At 39.8% G+C, this 21,167-nt stretch overlaps 1 protein-coding gene across 1 annotated transcript in view; it reads left to right on the forward strand.

Annotated features, from left to right (window-relative positions):
* The window catches only part of fancm (FA complementation group M), a 46,188-nt gene that overhangs the window by 20,182 nt on the left and 4,839 nt on the right, over positions 1 to 21,167 (forward strand). Inside the window, exons 5-14 of the mRNA XM_061744227.1 lie at positions 3,130 to 3,261; positions 4,083 to 4,215; positions 4,416 to 4,508; positions 5,286 to 5,390; positions 5,854 to 6,026; positions 7,745 to 7,951; positions 8,063 to 8,303; positions 8,435 to 8,583; positions 8,922 to 9,086; positions 18,794 to 20,486. Of these exons, the coding sequence (XP_061600211.1) occupies positions 3,130 to 3,261; positions 4,083 to 4,215; positions 4,416 to 4,508; positions 5,286 to 5,390; positions 5,854 to 6,026; positions 7,745 to 7,951; positions 8,063 to 8,303; positions 8,435 to 8,583; positions 8,922 to 9,086; positions 18,794 to 20,486 (3,091 nt within the window). The remainder of the gene's footprint in view (positions 1 to 3,129; positions 3,262 to 4,082; positions 4,216 to 4,415; positions 4,509 to 5,285; positions 5,391 to 5,853; positions 6,027 to 7,744; positions 7,952 to 8,062; positions 8,304 to 8,434; positions 8,584 to 8,921; positions 9,087 to 18,793; positions 20,487 to 21,167) is intronic.

Genomic DNA, 21,167 nt, shown 5'->3' on the forward strand with positions numbered 1-21,167 from the left:
TTTTGTCTTATCTTTGTTCTTCAAAGAAATGCATGCTGAACTACTCTAATGCACTTATTCAATTTGCATGCTTTTCAAAGCTAATGTAATCCTAAACTGTGAAGGTTTCACATGAGGTAAACTTCATAAACCTGATAAACAAGAAATGAGCAGAGTTTCAATGTTTGCATTCTACTTGTATTCTAACAAACTGGTAGCTGCATTGGGAGGAAAAAGGATCCACAGTTAGAAGCTGCTATTGCAAGCCCTTTCAGTTGATGTGGTAAAACTACCTTGCAAGATAAAACAAGTATGATAAAAATATAACTTCTTCATCGGAACATTATTTAAAGGGCGCTAACATATGAAAGTATCTGTGTGCGTGCTGTTGTCCCCAGTCTACATTCTCACCAGGCAAAACAGTAGTGACATCACTAATCTGGTTTGGTTTAATCTCATAATCTGAACCTAACCACTGTGTGCACATTTCCACACTGAACTCCACCTCTCTGTCTGCAGAGTAGCAACAGAGGGCTGTTGCTGTTTCTTTCATCTTGGGAAACACCAAAGAGGAAAGCGTAGATAGTTGTACCATTAAGGAAATGCTCAGACACATACCGAAAGACAGTAGCAGGGATAGTAATGAGTTAAAAAAAATAGAGCATATGATATCCATCTTCACAAATTATACATGATAAAATCATTGTAATCTTTCATGTAAACCATGAAAGAATGGACAGGATTTGATTATTTCCTCTGTGCTTAAAATCATTTAGCTCTCGCAGGTTTTATTAGAAGGAATGACAATTTTTTATAGTGGCCAACTCTTTGCTGTGCCAAAAATATTTTAGTCCTTACATGCTGATATGAATATATATTCACAAATAGGTTAGTCAATTTAAGCGTGTGATTTGACATCATCACATTAAAATATATATATGTATGTATGTACGTGTATATGTATATATATATGTATATGTGTATATATGTATATGTGTGTATATATATATATATATATATATATATATATATATATATATATATATATATATATATAATGTGTGTGTATGTTTGTGTGTAACAAACACAAACATACACACACGCACGATAATATATATACACAAATGTGTGTGTGTGTGTGTGTGTATATATATATATATATATATATATATATATATATATATATATATGTATGTATGTATGTATGTATGAGGGTCAAGTGCCAGTGAGGGTCAAGTGGGATTTTAGTGTATACACACACACACACACACACAGACCCAATATATGTGTGTGGGTGTGTGTGTGTGTGTGTGTGTGTGTGTGTGTGTGTGTGTGTACTAAAATCCCACTTGACCCTCACTGGCACCAACAGATTGCAAATGACATAATTTATCACGATAATGAGTCAGTGATGAAACAGATGCTGGATAATTCTCATCGGATGGAAATATGACAGTCTATGATAATATAAACAAACACTGAAAATGTGCTATCGGAGGTGTTCTTGTCTCCTTGTAGGCTCAGATTACATTTATATTTATTTAACCAACATATCTGTTAAACACATTCAGCAGTTGTAAAGGTGTAGAACTAATTAACTATATTACATTCAGCTGAATGGCAGAGTTTTGGTTAAAACATTTCCAAAACAAACAACTAGGACTTTATTGGGGATGGGTGGGTCTGAAGCCAGTGGTGTTGATGACGCCTCAGACTACAGATTTATGATAATCTATGACTTGCACATAAACAGGTTTAGGAGCTTTAGGTCACAGTGGCCTTCAACAACATTCGCCTCCACACGCCCTGCTATTACTTTCTTACAGATTCTGTGTCTTTGTCTCTGATTGGATCTCGCCCTCCTCCTGTTTTGACAGATTTCCATCCAGCCCTGCCCGGGTCTAATCAATCACAACCACTGCAGTACAATACAGTAATTTGCTTCATGTCTAGATAAATAATGAAAAAGACCTGAAAGGTTCCAGACTAATTCACATTTCTCTTATGAATTGGCCCCTGCAACACTGCAGTAACTGTAGGAACATAATGATTCTCAGCCGTAAGTACACCTGCCTGTTATTTGATCTCATCATTGCAATAAAAACAAAAAGAAGATATTTCTCACCATGGTTTTTGATCTTTTAGCATCTGTTTTGAAGGATTTTCAGTTGTAGCTTTACAAGACGATCAGGTTTGAGTTGGTTAGTCTTTTTTTTTTTTTTTTTTTGCAACACTTTTCAGGGGATCACTGGGCTTAAAATCAGGTTGCACATGAAAAGAAACCACAAACCTAGACAGATGGTCTTGCTTCCTTATACTCCCATGAAAGAACATCTAGGACTAGCTGTTCATCTTTCCTGAAAGGTCAGTGGACTTAAAGGTTGTTATTACACCTGTGCCTTCTTTTTTCATAATACATTTGAAGCACACTCACATTTCATCTACATGAAGCAGGATGATGTTTAGCTTCCATTCTAATACGTTGACTACTATTTTATCCTGAATTGATGTCTATTTCAATTAGAGCAGTAATTGCTGAGGTGTTTGTAATGATCAAATAATCAGTTGGGACTGGGGGATGCTACGATACTGAGCCACGGGAAAATAAAATAAAATAAAAGGGATGCTGCAGACCTCTGCTTGAATAACCAATTTCTTTTCATTGAAAATTGAGATTCATCCGTCTGAATGATGTTCCCTGACAATTCTGATCTATATATTTTTTTTATTGTGATGGTTGAATGTCCCCAAACCAAGTAAATTGTGTCCTCTGTTATAAAACTTTTTATAATGGGAAACCCATATTTTCTTTCAGGGCAGTCTTTTATTCCTTTCAGTTTGTGTAACAGCAGCTCCACCCAGCTGAAATTGAAAGTGTGAAGACCCTGCTTCTTATTATTTGTGGTTGTGAAGATGAATGAAAACTGTTGAAACTGCCTTTTGTGAAACTGTGTCCATCTGTTTTCCTCTTACTTGAAAATGAGGGCAGGGAAGTGGGACAAAGAATCCAGCGGGTTTCGGTGTTATCAAGATGAAAGACTTTCACTTTCAAGTCTTACCATTAGAAATAAAATGCCAGTGCTCTTTGAGAAAGCAGAAAGTATCTTCTAATTGACGACCTACATGTGTGCTTTGGTACCTGTTTTCTAGGTGCTGGAGAAGTTTATGTCTCGTCTTGTTCAGAACCGAGTGATGTCCCACAAGGACCTGCGGACTCTCAGCAAGTACCAGATCATTCTCGCCAGGGATCAGTTCCGCAAGAATCCGCCACCTTCCTTAAAGGTATCTACTTTTAGTGCTGCTGGGCTTTTTGCATTAAAAAAAAAAAAACGTAGACAACATTTCTTAATCACTGGCACTTATTTCTAAAATATAGAGCCTTAACACTTAAAAAAAAAATGTTGGACCAGAAACAGAACCTGAAACGTCAGATTGTCTTCTTCTGCACCATTTCTGGTGACCCAGGAGTGCACTTGTGATTACCTGGGGCAGCAGGGTCAATGTGGGGTCCAGTGTACCGCCCGGGGACACTTCTGCACCTATTCCGGTTGGGCATTGATCCGACTGGATCCAGGTGGACATAAAGAAATAAAACACTGTTGACGTCATGTCTCTGTTTGTATATTATTGATTTACTCAACTTTCCATCGCAACCCCAGATGTTATTTATGCTGTTTATTGCGTGATGACCAGATGTCTCTGGAACTGCGTGTACTATATGAACGCTGTCTGTGCTTTGTTTGGCTCAGAGCCGGGGTAAAGTCCAGCAGGAGTTCATTTGTTTTGCAAGTCCATAACCTTTTGCATGATCCACCTAAGAAACAGACTACTACTGTGTTGGGTTTTGTTCTTCTCTTATCTTAAGGATCCTGTTCAGCCCGATCCCGTGTTTCCTTTTCCTACAACCGGACTCTTAGCCTCGCTTCATGACATTTGGCTGGCTAGCTCTTACACAATCTCATTGACAAATGAAAATACAGACAAACACAAAAACTTCCATTGTCACAGACAGTCAAAATAAAAAAAGTTGTTTGCTTGTTTGCTGTAACACAAATCTTCGCACACCTTGATCTCCGACTCACGCATTGCCATTTTCACTGCAGGGGCCTCAGCAGGGAATGCTGGAGGGTGACTTTGCCCTTTGCATCAGTCTGTACCACGGCTACGAGCTGCTGATGCAGATGGGCCTCAGATCGCTCTTCTTTTACATACAAGGAATCATGGACGGGTCCCGAGGTCAGTCTCCTCCCCTCACCGTGTTCAATATGCTTTGGACTTAATTATATTAGCTGAATAATAAAACATTTATGACTTCATTGCTTGACTTAAGCCACACCTTTCCACATCATCCATCACAGCCCTCATTGTGCTCATTAATGTGCAGTGGAAGCGTCTGTACGATATGATTTCTGTTCTGTATACTTTGTGTCACTCAGAGATGTCCAGGGCGAGGAATGAGCTTCAGAGGACGCCCACGTTCATGGACCTTTACCGTGAAATGGAGGCAAAGTTTGTGAAACCACTCAATGGTACGCAAGTTCATATATAACCACAAATAATAAGATGATATATTCAAATGAGTTCTTAAGTGGATGTTTCCGTTTTTGGAAATGGGTTTATGTGAGGAGTAGTCAGACTTTAGTAGGCAGTGCTCTCATTACTGAGCAATCTGAACAACTCAAAGCTCATAAATGTTGCAGCAGCCCGTGTGAACAGTGTCGTATGGTTATTTTACACTGTCACTTTTTCATCAGACAGTTATGTGTTAGTACAAGCCATTGTACAATGCCATTGCAGTGTTTTTGGCTGCTGATCTGCTTTCACAGTCAATTCTGTTGGTCCTGATCCCAGAAAAAAAAACAACTATGAAAATAAACCATCTTTTTGAATATTTACAAAATCAATGCACAACAGGAAACTTATCAGCACAATTCCCATTGGACTTGAGCGGTCAGCTGCAGGACACAATAGTGGTGACACAGTAGTAAACACGTGAAAAGTGACATAGTGTAAAAATGGAAATGTTTTGGGTTTGGGGGTTTTGTTGACAGGTGTCACTGGTAAGAGAACCTGCTCCTTGCTGCTCCTTCAAACTGAGAGTGGATTGTTTGCCATCTTCTGCAGATAATACCCTTGGTTGTACTGAACAAGAATAAATAAGTGCAATATCCCTTTAACGTCCAGTGCAGCCAAGTCCTCTCCACTTCAGGAAAACAACCCATTGCAACAATGAACACATTTCTCTCTATAAAACAATGAACGCTTGCCTCTGCCTGAGTAACATCCTCTGCAATGACTATTTCTAGGCCCGGATGAGCCATTTATTTACAGTCACCCCAAACTGGAGAAACTGGAGGAGGTGGTGTTACGGCACTTCAGAGTGTGGGCTGAGAGCTCGCCAGACAATAACGGTGAATACCTTTATATAGCAGCACTCTTCTGTGACTCATACACACACTGAATGATTGCTTTAGCTTAAATCCGTATTCTGCCTACCTCTTCTAAGTGCCTCACAATCTAGAGTCATCTTTGAGTTGTTTAACGCAATGTTTTATCATGTGATGCGGCCTGTTTCATACTAGCAAAGTAATTGCACTATGGTGTCCACACTGCACTCTTTTCAAAGCTTTTATTTAGGGTAAGTGTGTCAGAAATTGAGATTATCGCTCGATCTAAATCAAGAAGGGAAAAGCCAAAATAAATCTTAAGGATGTGTTTATTTTGAAGCATTTTTCAATTTGGACAGAATTACAGCACATAGCATTCCTTAACGGCCTGTTGTGCGTCAGTGTGTCGTAGGAATTCAGCTCATGGTCACTGAAGGACTTTTGAGTCACTTTGTGTCTCCTCTGTGTTATTAATGGCCCTGTTCAGGTCCTCAGGGAGTAAGCACACGTGTGATGATCTTTTCATCGTTTCGGGAGAGCGTGCAGGAGATCGCAGCTATGCTGGACCGCCATGCACCGCTGATCAGGGTCATGACATTTATGGGCCAAGCTTCAGCCGGGAAGGGGGTCAAAGGCTTCACCCAGAAGGAACAACTGGAGGTAAAAAGTCTTTGTCTTCATCTTTTTAAATCAATGCATCTACATAACGAAGCGGGGCAGACCTGTAGTAACATTTATTTTATGGGATTTTCAAGAAAAAAAATCGACATATTTTGATAAGGTCTTTATCAATTAGAATGATCGCTGTGACCTAAAAGTAAACTGTGTCCATTTTTCCTGATGAACTTGAGTTCATGTTGGGATCTCAGAAGTTTTCTAGCTGGAGGTAGACTAATATCTTTTTTTCTCTGGTTTCTTCCAATTGTTAGAAATCCGGTTAAAAAGTGTTGTATCTGTTAGATATTGTCAGGGGTTGGCTGATGCAGATTCTAATTATTTGTAATGTAAATGTTTCTGAAAACCTGCATAAAGCTTTGTTTTCAGTTTAAACAGAAACTATAAGAGTTTTGATTTATCTTTCCAGTAAAGGATGGCAGCAGATTTATGACTTTATTCTCAATTTTGTCATTGAAGAAAAAATACAATTTAGAGTCTAATTATCCTGAAATGCCAGACAGACACTGGATCCTAGAAGACGTTAAGTAATTTAATGATATCATGATATCATGATATCATGATAGGGGAGCAGTAAGGATCACGCTCGGAAAAAAAACACGATGCTGCTGGCCACCTGCTTTTATTCTTCTTAACAGTGCATACTGTATATCTCTGTGTTTTGGGGGATTTAATTGAATTTGTTTGCTTTTTTTATCCTCAATATTAATAGTTTACTGGTACAGAAGTGAAGTGAAACCAGCAAAATCAATGCAGGAGGAAATCTGTCTCTGTGTGTACATCAAGCACACATCTGAGTATTAATCCTTGCAGATGGGAGTGGAAATCACACTCAAACATGAACTATGTCTCGCTGGCTGCGCTACACTAAAAACAGAGTATATGTTCATCTGTTATTCAACTCGAGCTGATGATACTGTATAAATCTATTGAGGGAACCTTTATGGTTCCACTATAAATTACTGAGGAAAAACAAACTATATGAATATTAAAGTCAGTCAGAAAGTAATGAGTGCTGCAGAAAGAGAGCTGTGGTTGAAATCTCAGGAGGTTGTCATGAATGCATCAGGGTGTTGTGTTTGTTGCCTGGCAACAAGTGCGCCGTTGATATGCTGCATTGACAGTTAAAACAGGTGAACTCTACCTAATATCTATTCTTGACAAGCACTGCAAACCCATTTTCCTTAAACGTTTTGGTTTCCTCTTTCTGCCCATATAAAAGGCATTGGAAATCTGTATTATTCTCCTGCAGCCATGTTTAAGTAAGACACTAAACTGTTTTCTCAATATATTTTTAACCATTTAAGCATTTCTCATGCTAGACAACAGACAAGAAATGGTTTAAACCTCCTTCTCCCTTTTCTCTGTATTGCTCTTACTCAATATTCCCAACATGTCCACTTCAACCTGTCTGGTTTTGGATCTTGGTCCAAATATAACTTGGTCTCTGGAAAACTCAGTGAAAAAACATTCTTTTGACATTATGCACTGAAAGAAATAATAAAAAGAGGCAGAATTATCACCAGAAATCCTCAAAGCAGCACAGCATCTAAATCAGCTTGACAAAATGTTTGAAACATCTGTATTTTAAGCTCTTTAGGAAATTTCAAAGATACAAAAAAGACTAGAAAAAAACCCTATGATGGCTCAATAAATGAAACTGTGTCTGCCCGTGGCTTTTATTCTGCTCACTTGTGATGCAGGTGGTGCGCAGGTTTCGACAGGGAGGCTTCAACACTCTGGTCTCAACCTGTGTGGGGGAAGAGGGCCTGGATATCGGCGAGGTGGACCTCATTGTTTGCTTTGATGCTCAGAAGAATCCCATTCGCCTTGTGCAACGAATGGGGCGCACTGGCCGAAAGCGGCAGGGACGCATCGTTGTCATTTTGGCCGAAGGACGAGAGGAGAGGGTGGGCATCCTGCAGTGACCTGCATATGCAGATCCAGATGCAGCTAACATTAAGCTCCTCACATCTCCATAAAACTGTCTACATTCAAATTATTGCCTTTGTGTTCTGCAGACCTACAATCAGAGCCAGAGCAATAAGCGTAGCGTGTACAAGTCCATCACTGGCAACCAAAGGGGGTTCCATATGTACCCCAGTAGTCCCCGCATGCTACCTGAGGGGGTGAGCCCCACTCTGCATAAGATGCACATTACCTGTGGCCAGTTTGACCACGGAGAGACCAGCAGGAGGTCTGTCAGGGGTCGGCGGTCCCACTCTGAAGGACGGACTTCCCTCATCCACCCTCAAAACCTGAGTGAGTGAGTGAGTGAGTGAGTGAGTGAGTCACAAGACAGGAAGCAGACTCCAGTATATAATCCCTGCTTGAGTCATGAGAACATGGATGTCTGAGTTTAAGCTTGTTTATATATTTGTATCTTATGGCAGTTCATCAAGGAGGCTCAACGTCTGATGGCTTTCTGAGCAGCACAGAATATGCTGTGTGGGAGTCCACCATGAAGCTGGACGAACATGAAGCTCATCCAACCCTGAGACCGTCCCACTTCATGTCAATCCCCAATGACCCACCGCTCCAGGTTTGTTTTGCTTTATTTGCTTTTTTTGTTTTGTTTTGCTCATGCAGGTCTAAAAAGTATTTCATACAAAGGGGCGCGTCAATTTAGTCGTGCAACTTGATTTGAAATACATACTTAATTATACTGTGCAATCAAATATATATGGAGAAAGTGATCAAAGATTAAGAATGTGGCAGTTCTGGGCCATTGCAAAGTGATACTAGCTGGCATGATTTCAGTTGGAAAAACTTGCTGGAAACAGTTGGAAAGTGGCGTATGAAAAAACCCATTTGTGTCATGCATTCTTGGCTCAAATATAATTTTCCTGTTTATACCAGCGTCTAATTTCTTTTTGACAGGAGGATGTTTCTGGTTATAAATCATCATCGAGAGAGCTGTCGTTGTGGGAATGGAGACATTGGCAGCACAAAGCACTTCCTTCCCATGTTGTCGATCACTCCCTTCGCTGCAATCATTTCATTAAGGTGATGGAACTCATAGACGGCATGAGAGAAGAAAATGAGGTGAGCAAAGGAACTAGTTCATCCATCATTTTTCCCCCCGTCTGTGGGCCTTGATTATAGGTTAGTTTAATTATAGATTAGAAAACCACGGTTTCGAAGAATAAAATGTTTGTAGAAAGTATTCACACATTAGCCTTTTTCTGATTTTGTTGTCATACAATGTGAAATCAATTTAATCAATGCAGCATACTTATCTCTTTTGAAGAGGCAGATGCTGTAACCTCAAATATGTGGAGGTATTGATCCCCTAAGGTCATCAATTTGTAGCACCCCAAAAATGATGATGACATGTGTATGGTTTGCACTAGTGCTGTTTCGGCCCACTGTGTTGCTCCTGCCTTTGAGGACCAGGGTGAAAGAATACTACTTTACACCATACTCAACATTTTTCTTAATGGCCATCGACAATTCTTAAGATGTAGTCAGCGTACTTCGAGTTTAATGGCTTTCCACAAATGCTCCGCTTTACACCAGTTACTCCTAAAGCTAACAATAGCTTCATTCATCCAAGGGCAGGATTTTTATGAGAAAAAAAGCCCCGCTAAACTGGAGCTACAGTGTTTAAAACAAACAATGGCTGTTGAAAAATGTTGTAAATGATTCAGTATCACCACATTCAGAGAAACAACTGGGATCAAAAGAAGGAGAAAAACCCTCAATGGCAGCATGATTTACAAAGCATTTGTGAGAATACACTTTGCCAGTAGAAGGCATGGTATTAACAGACAAATTAAATAGAACACAACTATGGTCACTCATACGAATATGCCCAATGGTCAACTGTACAGTCTTTATACCAAAAGAGAAAACCAGGTCCAAAGTTTATGGCCCTCTAGTTCAGTGAGAGTTAATAACTCTGCTGCCATGTAGGATGAGGGGTCACCAATGTGAAGATTATAATCCTCCTTTAAACATTTTCAAGTTTAACGATGGATGATAAAAAGTCATGGCCTCCACGGCCATGAATCAAATAATCCAGAATCTTGTTAGGATGCTTTCTGGATGCCTGCCCAGGAACTTGATTCAGGCATATGTAACCAGGAAGAAGCTCAGAGCCAGACCTAGGACACATTTGAGAGGTTATATCTCTTGGCTGCTCTGGCAATACCGCTGCCTCCTCCCCATAGAGCTGAAAAAGGTGGCCGGGAAGAAGGAAGTCTCTCTACATTGGGTTGACCCAATAAATAAGCAGAGGTTAATGGATAGATATTTAGTGCCTCTCAACCTAATGTGGGTTTTGTAATGTGTATCTCATTCATCCTTCAGTCAGACGCTCACACAGTGCATGCACGCATGCATGGGGGGCACTCAAACACAAGGAGGTGTCGGGGATCAAACCCCCAATGTCTAACTGAAAGACACCCACTCTGCTACTTCAACCACGGAGATCATGCAACACTGAGATTGCATGCGAGTGGATTCAAAGTAGTTGGGTGATTTCTGCACCGCCAGATCATGATTTGGAGTTTCAGTGTGATTTCCCTTTTCATTTTATTATTTTGGACTACTTTGAGTAGGCCTATCACATAAAACCCACAAACATATATATTCAAATTCTGTTGTGTAATGCAACAATATAACAAAACTAACTAATTAAATTGCCAAGGATGAAGTGAATGCCTTTTTCAAGGCACTGTGGTGCTCGTTGGGTTCCTAGTGATGAGAAAATGGTTTCATAAAATGTCTCGAAACATCTTGCATAAATCGTTGTTGGTTTCATAATAGGAAGACAGTAGTGTGCATTTACCCAAGGGAAAACCAAACTTTATAAACGCACAAGGCTGAGAGGAGTCAGCTGAGTTGCTTGTGAATATACAACTGTGGTTTGTTTCGAGTTACTAAATTTGTCGTTTTGACGTGAAAGGCAAATTCCCCGCATGATAAACAGGCTCCAATATGGCATCAGTTTAAAAAAAAAAAATCAGCGGGGTGTTTCCGGGCTTTGGCATCTTCTGTATCTTAAATAACCCCCCCCCCCCCCCTCCCCAAAAAAGAAAAGAAATGTCTGAATCATCTTTTAAAAGCAGCACTAAAAATACTATAGGTCCTTTGTTAACAATCTTTTTTTAACCTTTCTGTGAACTTGAATCAAATTTTGGGATCAGCATTACACAAGTGCTAAAGCAGAGGCATGTGATTGGTGCTCGTTGTTTGCCAGTCAGTTCATTTATTAGCACCAAAACTACCAAGCCGAATTTCTTGAAACCTGATGGAGGTGGTACAAGTGCATAAAATGGAAATTAAGTCTTGTTTTTATTGTGAGCATCACGAGTGCACGAGGACTTCTAATTAGTGTGGACCAGGTTTCTTTTTTTTTGTTAACAATTTTGTTTCCAAATAAGCAGAGATAGTTTGATCAATTTTAAAGCAAAATGATCAGATATTGTTCTGAAACAGCTGCTGTCGTCTGGTTGAGTCCATGGATGAGCAGGACAATGTCAGTCTCACAAACTGGTCGGTTTTGTTCTGATGTAATTTTAAAAAAATGACCATCACTCAGGTAATTCAATCACACAGTTATTCAATTGCTGTTTTCCTGACCTTGTTTAGTGCATTTAAGTAAGTAAATGCACTGCCATAACACATCTTATCACCAAATATCTGGGGGTTTTTCTTTGTTTTTGATTTTTTTTTTTTTTTAAACCATCACCATCTGCTCTTCCACAAGGTTGCCATTGATAAGATCTTTGAATTTGTCCAAATCCCTGAAACTGGGTCGAATAGTGGCTCTCATTACATTACCTCTTCATTCTGAGTCTTTAATGTACTTGGAGAGGGGGGGGAATAAAAAAAACCATCCCACATGTAAGAACAGGATTACGGTGCAAGTTGGCAGCTAATGTCTCAAATTCTACTGTTGATAAATGAAGGTCATGACACGATTAGCGAACAATGCAAATTGTATTCTTACTTTAATTACAGACTTACACGTACAACAAAAAAACATTGTTTAGTCTCCAGGAAAAAAAAAAGTTCACTGTAGTAGTTAATCCCACCATAATACAAATACCTACATTGTTTTTCTCCTGTAGTGCTCACTTTCTTTTCCCTCTGCTGATTCTGATTTCTGCCCGTCTTGAAAATGTCCAGGTGCTTTTCTGCCAATCGCTCACCAGTCTTTTCAAGAAGTTCTCTGATGTGTCTGTCCGGTTTGAAGCATAACAGTTGGCATATAGGTTTTTTTTTAGAGCACAATTGTTAGGAAGAAAGAACAAAAGGGATTTGAGTGAAGACAGTTGCAAATTAATCAAGCCTGATGTCCACCTTCACATGTCATTGTTGCTATTGTTGCTATTACAAAACTGATTTCTCTTAAGTCTCTTTTCTCATTCAGATCCGTGGCACATTTAGAGAAAAGTAAAATCCCTAAAAAGCCTGAAGTTTTTCTGAAACAAAAAATACTCAATGGAGTTATCGCTATCCACTAAAACCTTTATTTCTCAGCTCTTTCAAAGTTATAAACATAAAAAACTGAAACAAATTGAGAGGTTAAGCCTTTTAACTTTGTCTTTTTGAATGTCCATTCGTATTAAAAAAACACTAGTCTGGACTGCAGGCAGAACAGTTCGGGAGAGAGCCACACTCTTGTAATGTGCACATTATGTAGTTTTAACTTTTCTTGCTGAAATAAGGAAGGCCTTCCCTGCAAATTAGGAAAAAAAAAAGGTCGGAATACGTACATGTGTTGCTCAAAAAACTTGAACACTTGTTCAGCATTGTACAATTTAGCCAGGTCACACAGTAGCACAGTAACAGTAGTAACCATGCAATCATGTATGCTGAGTGTTGATCCATGCAAACTGTCCAAAAGAGATTCAAAATTTTTTTCCGACCACAGTGAAGTTACATACTTTTCCTTAGACCATCATAAATAATCCAGGGACCATAAAAAGAGGCCTCCATCCCATTTTTTACACTAATAAGGACTACATTATGTTGTAAAAGTGTAAATTTTCCAAGTCAGACAGCACACATACTAACTTTGTGGGGAATGTACATGTACTGTATGTGTATTTACATTTTGCAGTGATTGGGTTCTAAAGTTTCAGGGAAATACCAAAAAACCTTATACAAAACAAACACCCGAATCTTATGTTAAGAGACTCATTGAAAAATTCCTCGAGGGATCTGGATCCGCACCAAAAGCAGATTAGTTTCTCACAAAATTAAGTTAAATCTGTACTCGGAAGTACAAACCGCATTTGAGAAAAGGGAGTTTATGAAAAGGGACTCAGTGTGGAATTCATTTAACATTTCCACCGAAACCCAGTTTTTAACATTAAAGAAAATCTTTGTATTTTGTTTGATTATTTCCGCTGGTTTTGTCGTGTGTGCATCAAGTTTTCATTTAATGCTGATTAGCAAATCTTCTGGAGACACTTTCACCAAGTGGCGTGTTCTTCTTTCAGACACCAACATACAGTTAAATCAGCTTCATCTTAACTATGTGATGGATGCTTTTCGCCAAAGTTTAGTTGCTTTGTCTGAATTAACAGAGATGCCTCTGCTTTTCCCCCCTCCTCCGCTTCAGACAACGGTGGCACGAAACATAAAGCTCTTAAATTCAAGTACAAAAAATATGTCTTTTTCTGGCAAAATGCTTTCCCACACATTGCCCACCTAAAGCAGTCGTCATCCCAGAAGCCTTTATACCCATTTCCTCACTGTCTCTTCAGGACGAGGAGATGCAGGCTAAGCATGCTTCCTCGCTTGAGATTATGTAACAGTTCTGTGAACTGTTACATAACCAGGTAGCTGGAAGTGGGTTAGGCTGTGATGACCTAGATGGTAAAGCACAACGGCCTGAAGAGAGGCGAGAGAGTCACAAAAAGGGGAAAAAAAGGATGTTTTAAAGATAAAAAAACAACTAAAATTGAATGATGAACTGAAATGGTCCAGAATTATTAAAGAATCTGACTTTTTAGTAAGTTTCTTACATACAGTGGCAAGAATAATTTTGAAATCTACTGGTGTCTACGTTAATATGCCATAAAATGGGATCTGATCTTCATCTAAGTCAAAATTATATACAAATTGAATGTGCTTAAATTGATAACACACCATTTTAATTTCTTATATCTTGTCTAAACTTACAAAAAACACTCAGAGTTGGTGGCAAACGTAACTGAATTCAATAATCGCTTCAGCAAAACCTAATTGTAGTCAGTTGTTTGGACACTTGGAGTCCAAGTAATGAAATTAGCTTAGGTACGTGCAGTACGTGAGATCTATGAAAGCCAGCAATCAAGAGTGGTAGATTAGCGTAAAGCTGCACAAGGGATGTACAGTAATCTCAACGTGTTTAGGTAGCCATCATAAACAAATTATAGACAAATTCTCCATAAACGAAGAGATTTATAGACAATTTGTCTAAATTGTGGATACTCTTACTAGAATGCACAACACGGACTCCGCAGTGAGGTAAAGAAGAATCCACAACTAACAATTAAAGGTTGGAATACGTCAGTGGGTCTTGCAAACATCACTGTTCATGACCCCACCATGCATGTGTTATTGAACAGGCTGGATGTTTATAGGAGAACAGCACAGAGGGGGGCAGTGCTCTCCAATAATTCGTTGTTTAAAGTTTAACAAAGGATCTTGACACTGGGCCTTGAAAATGTCTTGTTGATGGAAAAAAACAAAAGTAGAATTGTAGAATATTCAGTATGAGGTGTGGCTCAAAATTGGCACTGCTTATCATCCCAGTGGTGAAGTATGGCAGTAGGAGGATCATGATTTGGGCTTGTCATGTTGCTTCAGTGGCTGGATCACTCATCATCATCATCATCAGTTTTGTAGAAGTTGGGTGAATCAGCAGGACGAAGCCACTGCAGAGAAGCTTCAGGAAAAAGAAAAAAATGTCTTTTAGAGCGACCCGGTCGGAGCAGTTTATACCTGAAATGCTAAAAATGTGTCTGAATTGAAGCAGTTTTGGAAAGAGGTCAAACCCCTCCTGAATGCTGTGCAGGTCTTATCCAGAGCTACAAAAAAAACATTTTGTAGATGTCATCGCTGCCAAAAGAGGTTCAACCAGCTCAACTCAATGGTACACTTACCTTTTTCCACCAATATTGGGAAAGATCAACGGCTGTTGATTGTGATTGTTAATGTTCTTTAATGCAATTGCATTTTGCAACGGTCCAATGACATTAGAGTACTGTTCCACACTGGTGACAACTTAAAGGCATAAAAGAAAAAGAAAAACACTTGTATACTACTACTACTACTACTACTATTACTATTACTACTACTACTATTAATCACATAGTAGAGTCCAGCATGGATACATGCTGGTCAGACTGCTGAGAGTCCAGTTGGACACAGGTGCTGCCATGCCAGTGCTTGGTTGTTGTTTTTGTTGATGTTTTTTGTCTTCTCATCCAACACATTAGTCCATTTATACCACGTCTAAAAAGACACCATCATACGATCATCTTGTGCTCCTTAAAGAGCTGAGTCCTTAGCTTGTTCTTAAAAGTAGTTACAGACCCTGTAGATCAGACAGTTTGGTAGGTCGTTCCTCCATCGGAGAACAATGGAGGAGAAGAGTCTTGCTACTGATTTCACGCCACGTTGTGGTGGAAGCAGCAGGCGTCTTTCACTGGCTGAGCGTAGTTATTTAAGGGCGGGATTCCTCTCTTAAAAATATGAATAATTATACATTATAAGGATGATTTACATTCTTAAAAATTGTAAAAATAAATAAACACGGGCTGCTGGGTGGCAAAGAGGTTAAAGCCATCGGCCCATGTACTGAGACTACAGTCCTCCTGCAGCGGCCGCTGGTTCGAGTCCCGGCTTGCGGCCCTTTGCTGCATGTCATCCCTATTCTCTCTCTCTCTACCCCCTTCCTGTCTAAACTTTGAATAAAGGCCACTAGAGCCACAAAATCTTTGAAAAAATAAATCAATCAATCAATAAACACAAAGAATTGTAGTTGTTTGCGTGTTATCAGCTTTTGGATGTTGGTGTTTGGATGTTTGTTGTGTGATTTAAACGAAGAGCAGGTGAAAATCGTGTCAAATTCTGAAGCACATTTTATTTTATTGGCACTTTATGAACAATAATATGCGTACAGCTAAGTGAGAAGTGCAGAAGTGTTGAATGTGCTTCACTTGTTTAACACTTATCTGATTACTGCTGCGCATGCACAACCTCAAACTAACGTCAAAATGTTGACGTCTAAAATCCACTTTGTACAGTAGTTTCCAATTAAGTTGCATTTCAAATGGAAGCTTTTTTCTTGGTACCCACAATGGATAGCCAGAATCTGCTCATTTGTATCAAGTTCACAGGATTATTGTATTGCCTTGAAGAGAATCGGCAGAGAAGAGTTTCTGCTCTGCCGTTTCCATCATCATTTAGTCTGAGTCGACATGAACTTGTGTGACCCTCCCAGCTTCTGCAACTCTCCGTTCTCATTATGAAGGCCATTTCATTCTGCAGAGAATCTGATCATTAATTTATTGTGCACCAGGGGTTGAGGCTAATGTACTGTGAGTGAGACAAGTTCTTTTAGATTTCAACAACAAAGAAAACCAAAAAATAAAAGTAAAGTCCCATTTCTTTTTATTAGCATTGTCATGTTGAAAGAATGTGCCAGAGCCTTGATCAATGAAGATGCGTCTCGGAGATATGAGACTGAGGTATTTGTGTATTCTCCTAGTTAAAACATTCTTAGCATTATTGTTAGGCAGTTTGGGAATAAACATAGTAATGAGTAAAACTTGCTCTGTTGCAATGTGTTTTTGTTAAAGCATCCAATTTAGTTGTTCAAAATAACTATTAAAACCAGCCAATATAAGACTAACACATCTCATACTGGATCTTACTTTCTGCAGCGTGTTCTTGCACAATGACAGTCTGAACAGATTGTTCAAGTCCCAGCTGACCTCGTTCTGCGTTCTCGGATTGAGAAACACTGCGCTATAGTAAGAGGGAAAGATAGTCCCAGGGAAGTAATTGTTGGTGCACATTAATCTGGGATGTTTTATCAACTACAGAATTCTCAGTTCAGCGCAGGCAATTAAAAAACAGGTTTGTACTTTCTGTAAAATGCAAATTAAAAACAGTTTTCATAGACTCAATTAAAAACAGGTTTAAGAATAGTTCAATACATAAGTAACATTTGTACTAACAACCCAAAGGCAAAACTAAAACTAGATCGGCTATACAGATATGTTGGCAGCAGGACAGGACATAAAAAAAAACAAAACAGCATCCCGGGGAGCGATCTTCAGCACTAGTACTACTTGAGTAATACTTGAACAATTAAGAAAAAATAGTTTCCATTTGTAAAACTTGTAAAAATATGGAGATTTAATCAACTACAATGAATAATACCGTAAGAAGTTTCAAATAAGCTAAGAAGACTTGTTTGAAGAGCAATATTAATGATTTGGTTATTTAATGAAAGATAATTAAAAACAGGCACAGTTTTGTTGTGAAATTCACTGCGTAGTTTCAGGAAGACTGTCACTGAACATAATGTACCACATTCACTTTTTTTGTTCTTCTTAAGTGACAAACATTTGGCCTTAGGTAAAAAGCATTGCTAAAACATTAACGCCGACTTGTGACGTCTGCAAGCAGCTCAGAGTAAAACTGGCTTGTTTGTCTAGTTAAAGGATTAAAGTAGGCGGTCGGACTTGTGTTGAAATAATTACTCGCTCTCTCTTTGGCTTCTTTTCTTCCTTCCAGTTACAGACACATTCCTCCTCCATTCTTAATAAAATCTACAATTGTGACTCTGTGATAACTTTCCTAGTTTACCTCAAAGACGGTTTGTTATAAGTTTCCAGGAAACTTGTTGTAAATCATGTTCCAGTCTTGCGTGAGTTTTCATTTATTCCACTGCGAATACAATTCAGATTGAGAAACTGGGAGCACATGCTCGTCTCAGCGTGGGGCTTACTGCGGCAGAAATAGTGCTCAAATTCAATCCATTTAATGCCTTGTAAGTGATTAAAACTTTTGAACCGCGTTGTGGAGTAATTGGGGTAATGTGTTCTCTTCTTGTCAGCATATTTTGGTTTAGTGGTTGTTGTTTTTTTTTTTCTACAATCCCAAAAATAGACGGTTAAGTAACCAAGACAGAATGAAATGAAGGCATGAGTAACTTTCAGTGGGTCAGTGTGAGACCAAAAAAGAAAAAGAAAAAAAAAAGTGTGGGCGTTTCGGATGCACATGCTTTAGTTTGGACTTTTTTGGTTTGGTTTAGAGCTTTTTATAACGGGCTATATAATGTGCTCTTGGGCTCTGCTGTGCTGCATTTCACTTCCCCCTCTTCTCTGGGTTCATTGAGCATCTTCCTCCTGCTGGTCGCAGGTTCGATGGCGCCCCGTCCACCGCGGCAGGACATCACTTTAGATGAATCACTTCCAGGTCACATGTTGCCCAAATGTCAGGTGTTATATGATCACGGTGAAGTGTTTGGCCAAGATCCAACAAGGAATAGATAACAAATGGCATGTTCTATAATCTTTATTATTATAGAACCCGCTGTTTTATAAAACTGATGGAAACGTTACATCAGTGCTGCATCTGCTCCACGTGTGGCTGTAATGTGAAGTCATACAACACGTCTTTATTAGATTACCTTCTGTTTTGATGTAGTGATGATTTTGTAAAAGGGTTGACTGTCTCTGCCTCCCCCCACCCCGCAGGGCAGTCTCATACAACCTTCTGTGTGTTTGTGTGTTCAGGGGGAATGTCGTTATGAGCAGGAGCTGCTTCCTTACCTCCATGGTGATGACACGGGGAAAAGCAGAAGGAAGAAGCAGAAGACCGCAAAGATCTGCCCCGAAAGCACACGTGAAAAATCGAAAGCATCCCGCTCGTCTTTGTCCGAGTTGGAATACATCGATGAGGAAATGGAGGAGGGGAACACAAGGGCGTTGGACTTATTGCCCACGTTTGCTGTAAAAAAACAAAGGCTTGCCGTTGCACGTGATGCCGAAGCACCGTGTAAAGATGTCACTGATGACTCAAGGCCCGAAGCAGACCGTTGTAACGATGATGATTGCACCATTGTTAATGTCACAAAAGCAGAGCATACACCAAAAGATCCTGTAATTCAAAATGATAACTCACAGATTCCTAAAAACGATGAAGATCTTGAGCTGCAGGCTATGTTCTACCTTCCTAGTTGGGATTCTGCGCCACTGATCCACTCTAACAAACTAAGCAGAGACGAGAGTCTGATGGCCATCTGCGCTAACGTGGCTGAACTTCTCTCTCGCTCGCCACCTTCAGTGGATGACATTTTAGAAGCAGAAGAGGCAGCTCCTCTAATCCCCTCTCTTCCTAAACCCCTTCACCAGCCCTTCCTAGTGAGCTTTACCTTGGATGTAGATGATGATGATGATGATGATGATGAGGAGGGTGGCGGTGCAGGCTTCAGCCGAGACTCACCAGAAGCGTCACTTCAGAAAGAGGACAGTAAATACAAGCAGCCTGTGAGTGCAGCCGCCCGCAGTCCCACCTGGGACGAGTTGTTCGAGGATGAAGAGGTCTCTAATAATAATAATTTCAGAGAGGAGGGATGTGATCACGTGGCAGCTGAGGGAAACAAGGACATAGAAACTCTCAATGATGGCAGAAGTGACAAAAACCATGACTGGAACATCAGGACGGATGAGGTCGTCCTGAACCCGACTGAGGGTGACGTGAAAGACGACGGAGCGTCTCGGGGAAGCTCCCCCATGGATGGGAGCATAGACCTTTTTGAGGACGATGAAGTTTTCATGCAGATGACCATTCCAGATATCCCCACTCCTGAGGATGATATTACACCCCCGACCTCAGCCAAGGCTGAAAACAATAATAATGACACTGAAAAGATCCCACCACTTTCATCAGATAGATTACAGACTGTACAAATTAATACATTGGCACAAACGAAGCACAGAACTTGTGCTACAAATGAAACATTTATAACCCAAGACAGATGTAAAACTGCAGACACACCAGTACAAAATAAACCCACCACAGATGCATCTCATATCAAATCTCCAAAAGTACAAGAAAATCCTGAGCCAGTGAACATCTCCCAGGACTTCTTCTCCCTCAACTTTGACCTTGGTTATTCCCTGGAGGACTCTGAGGATGAAACGGGAGCGGATGCCGTACCTGAACCGGGTCTGGAACCCACTGTGGCAGCCGTCTCTAACTCCTCTACTCCCGGGTGTTGCACTGAATCCAAGCCACGAATGCCGTCAGAAAACAGATCCTCTAAAAGAGGAGCGCTCCCATCTCCCATCGCAGCGGTGGGAGCGAGGCGGACGCTCATGCCACGTCTCACCAGGCCTGTTTGCTCCAACTTGAAACGACCAGAAGTAGCGGACAACGGCTCACGACAGGAAGCTGCTACTGCGGTCCAGACTCCTCCCCATCCAGGTGTGTTGGGCCAAAAAAAAACAGCCTTAACATTGTAAAAATGATAAACAGATTTGTGTTGAGATACCTTCATATGTAGGGGTGGGTATTGGGAAGGACCTCACGATACGATACGCATCACAATACTTGAGCCACGATACGATACACATTGCGATATCCCGATTATGCGATATCCCGATTATTATATTCTACATAGTTCACCGAAAAATTTAAAAATGCATTACACATCTTAAAATCCAAGTTGTATATATGTACATCAGATGATAGTGATGGATCTTAAAATCCGAGTTGCACGTTCATCAGATTATAGTGACAATTCATGGGACAAACTGAGTCAAAACAATGTTTTATTATAACTATACAAGCTAAAGTTACAACTTATTTGTATATGTTTTTCATATTATTTACATCATATGAAATTAACATTAAATTTAGTATGAGGTTGCTTTAATTATCTGGCAAATGATAATAAACACAAGAAAGATGGTACTAAAACCAAGGACAGGCACAGTGATCAGTCAGTATAGATATAAATCCATAAATAAATAAACCTCTGTCCATTATTTTTCATTTTTTAAGGACAGGCAATTGTGTTATATAAAAAATAAATTATAAAATGAAATAAAACGTGAAATAAAACCTGAGCTCAGTGCAGGGCCCTGAATCGGGGATAAAAAAATA

This window comes from Cololabis saira, chromosome 16 (assembly GCF_033807715.1).
Source record: "Cololabis saira isolate AMF1-May2022 chromosome 16, fColSai1.1, whole genome shotgun sequence".
NCBI classification, from domain to species: Eukaryota; Metazoa; Chordata; class Actinopteri; order Beloniformes; family Belonidae; genus Cololabis; species Cololabis saira.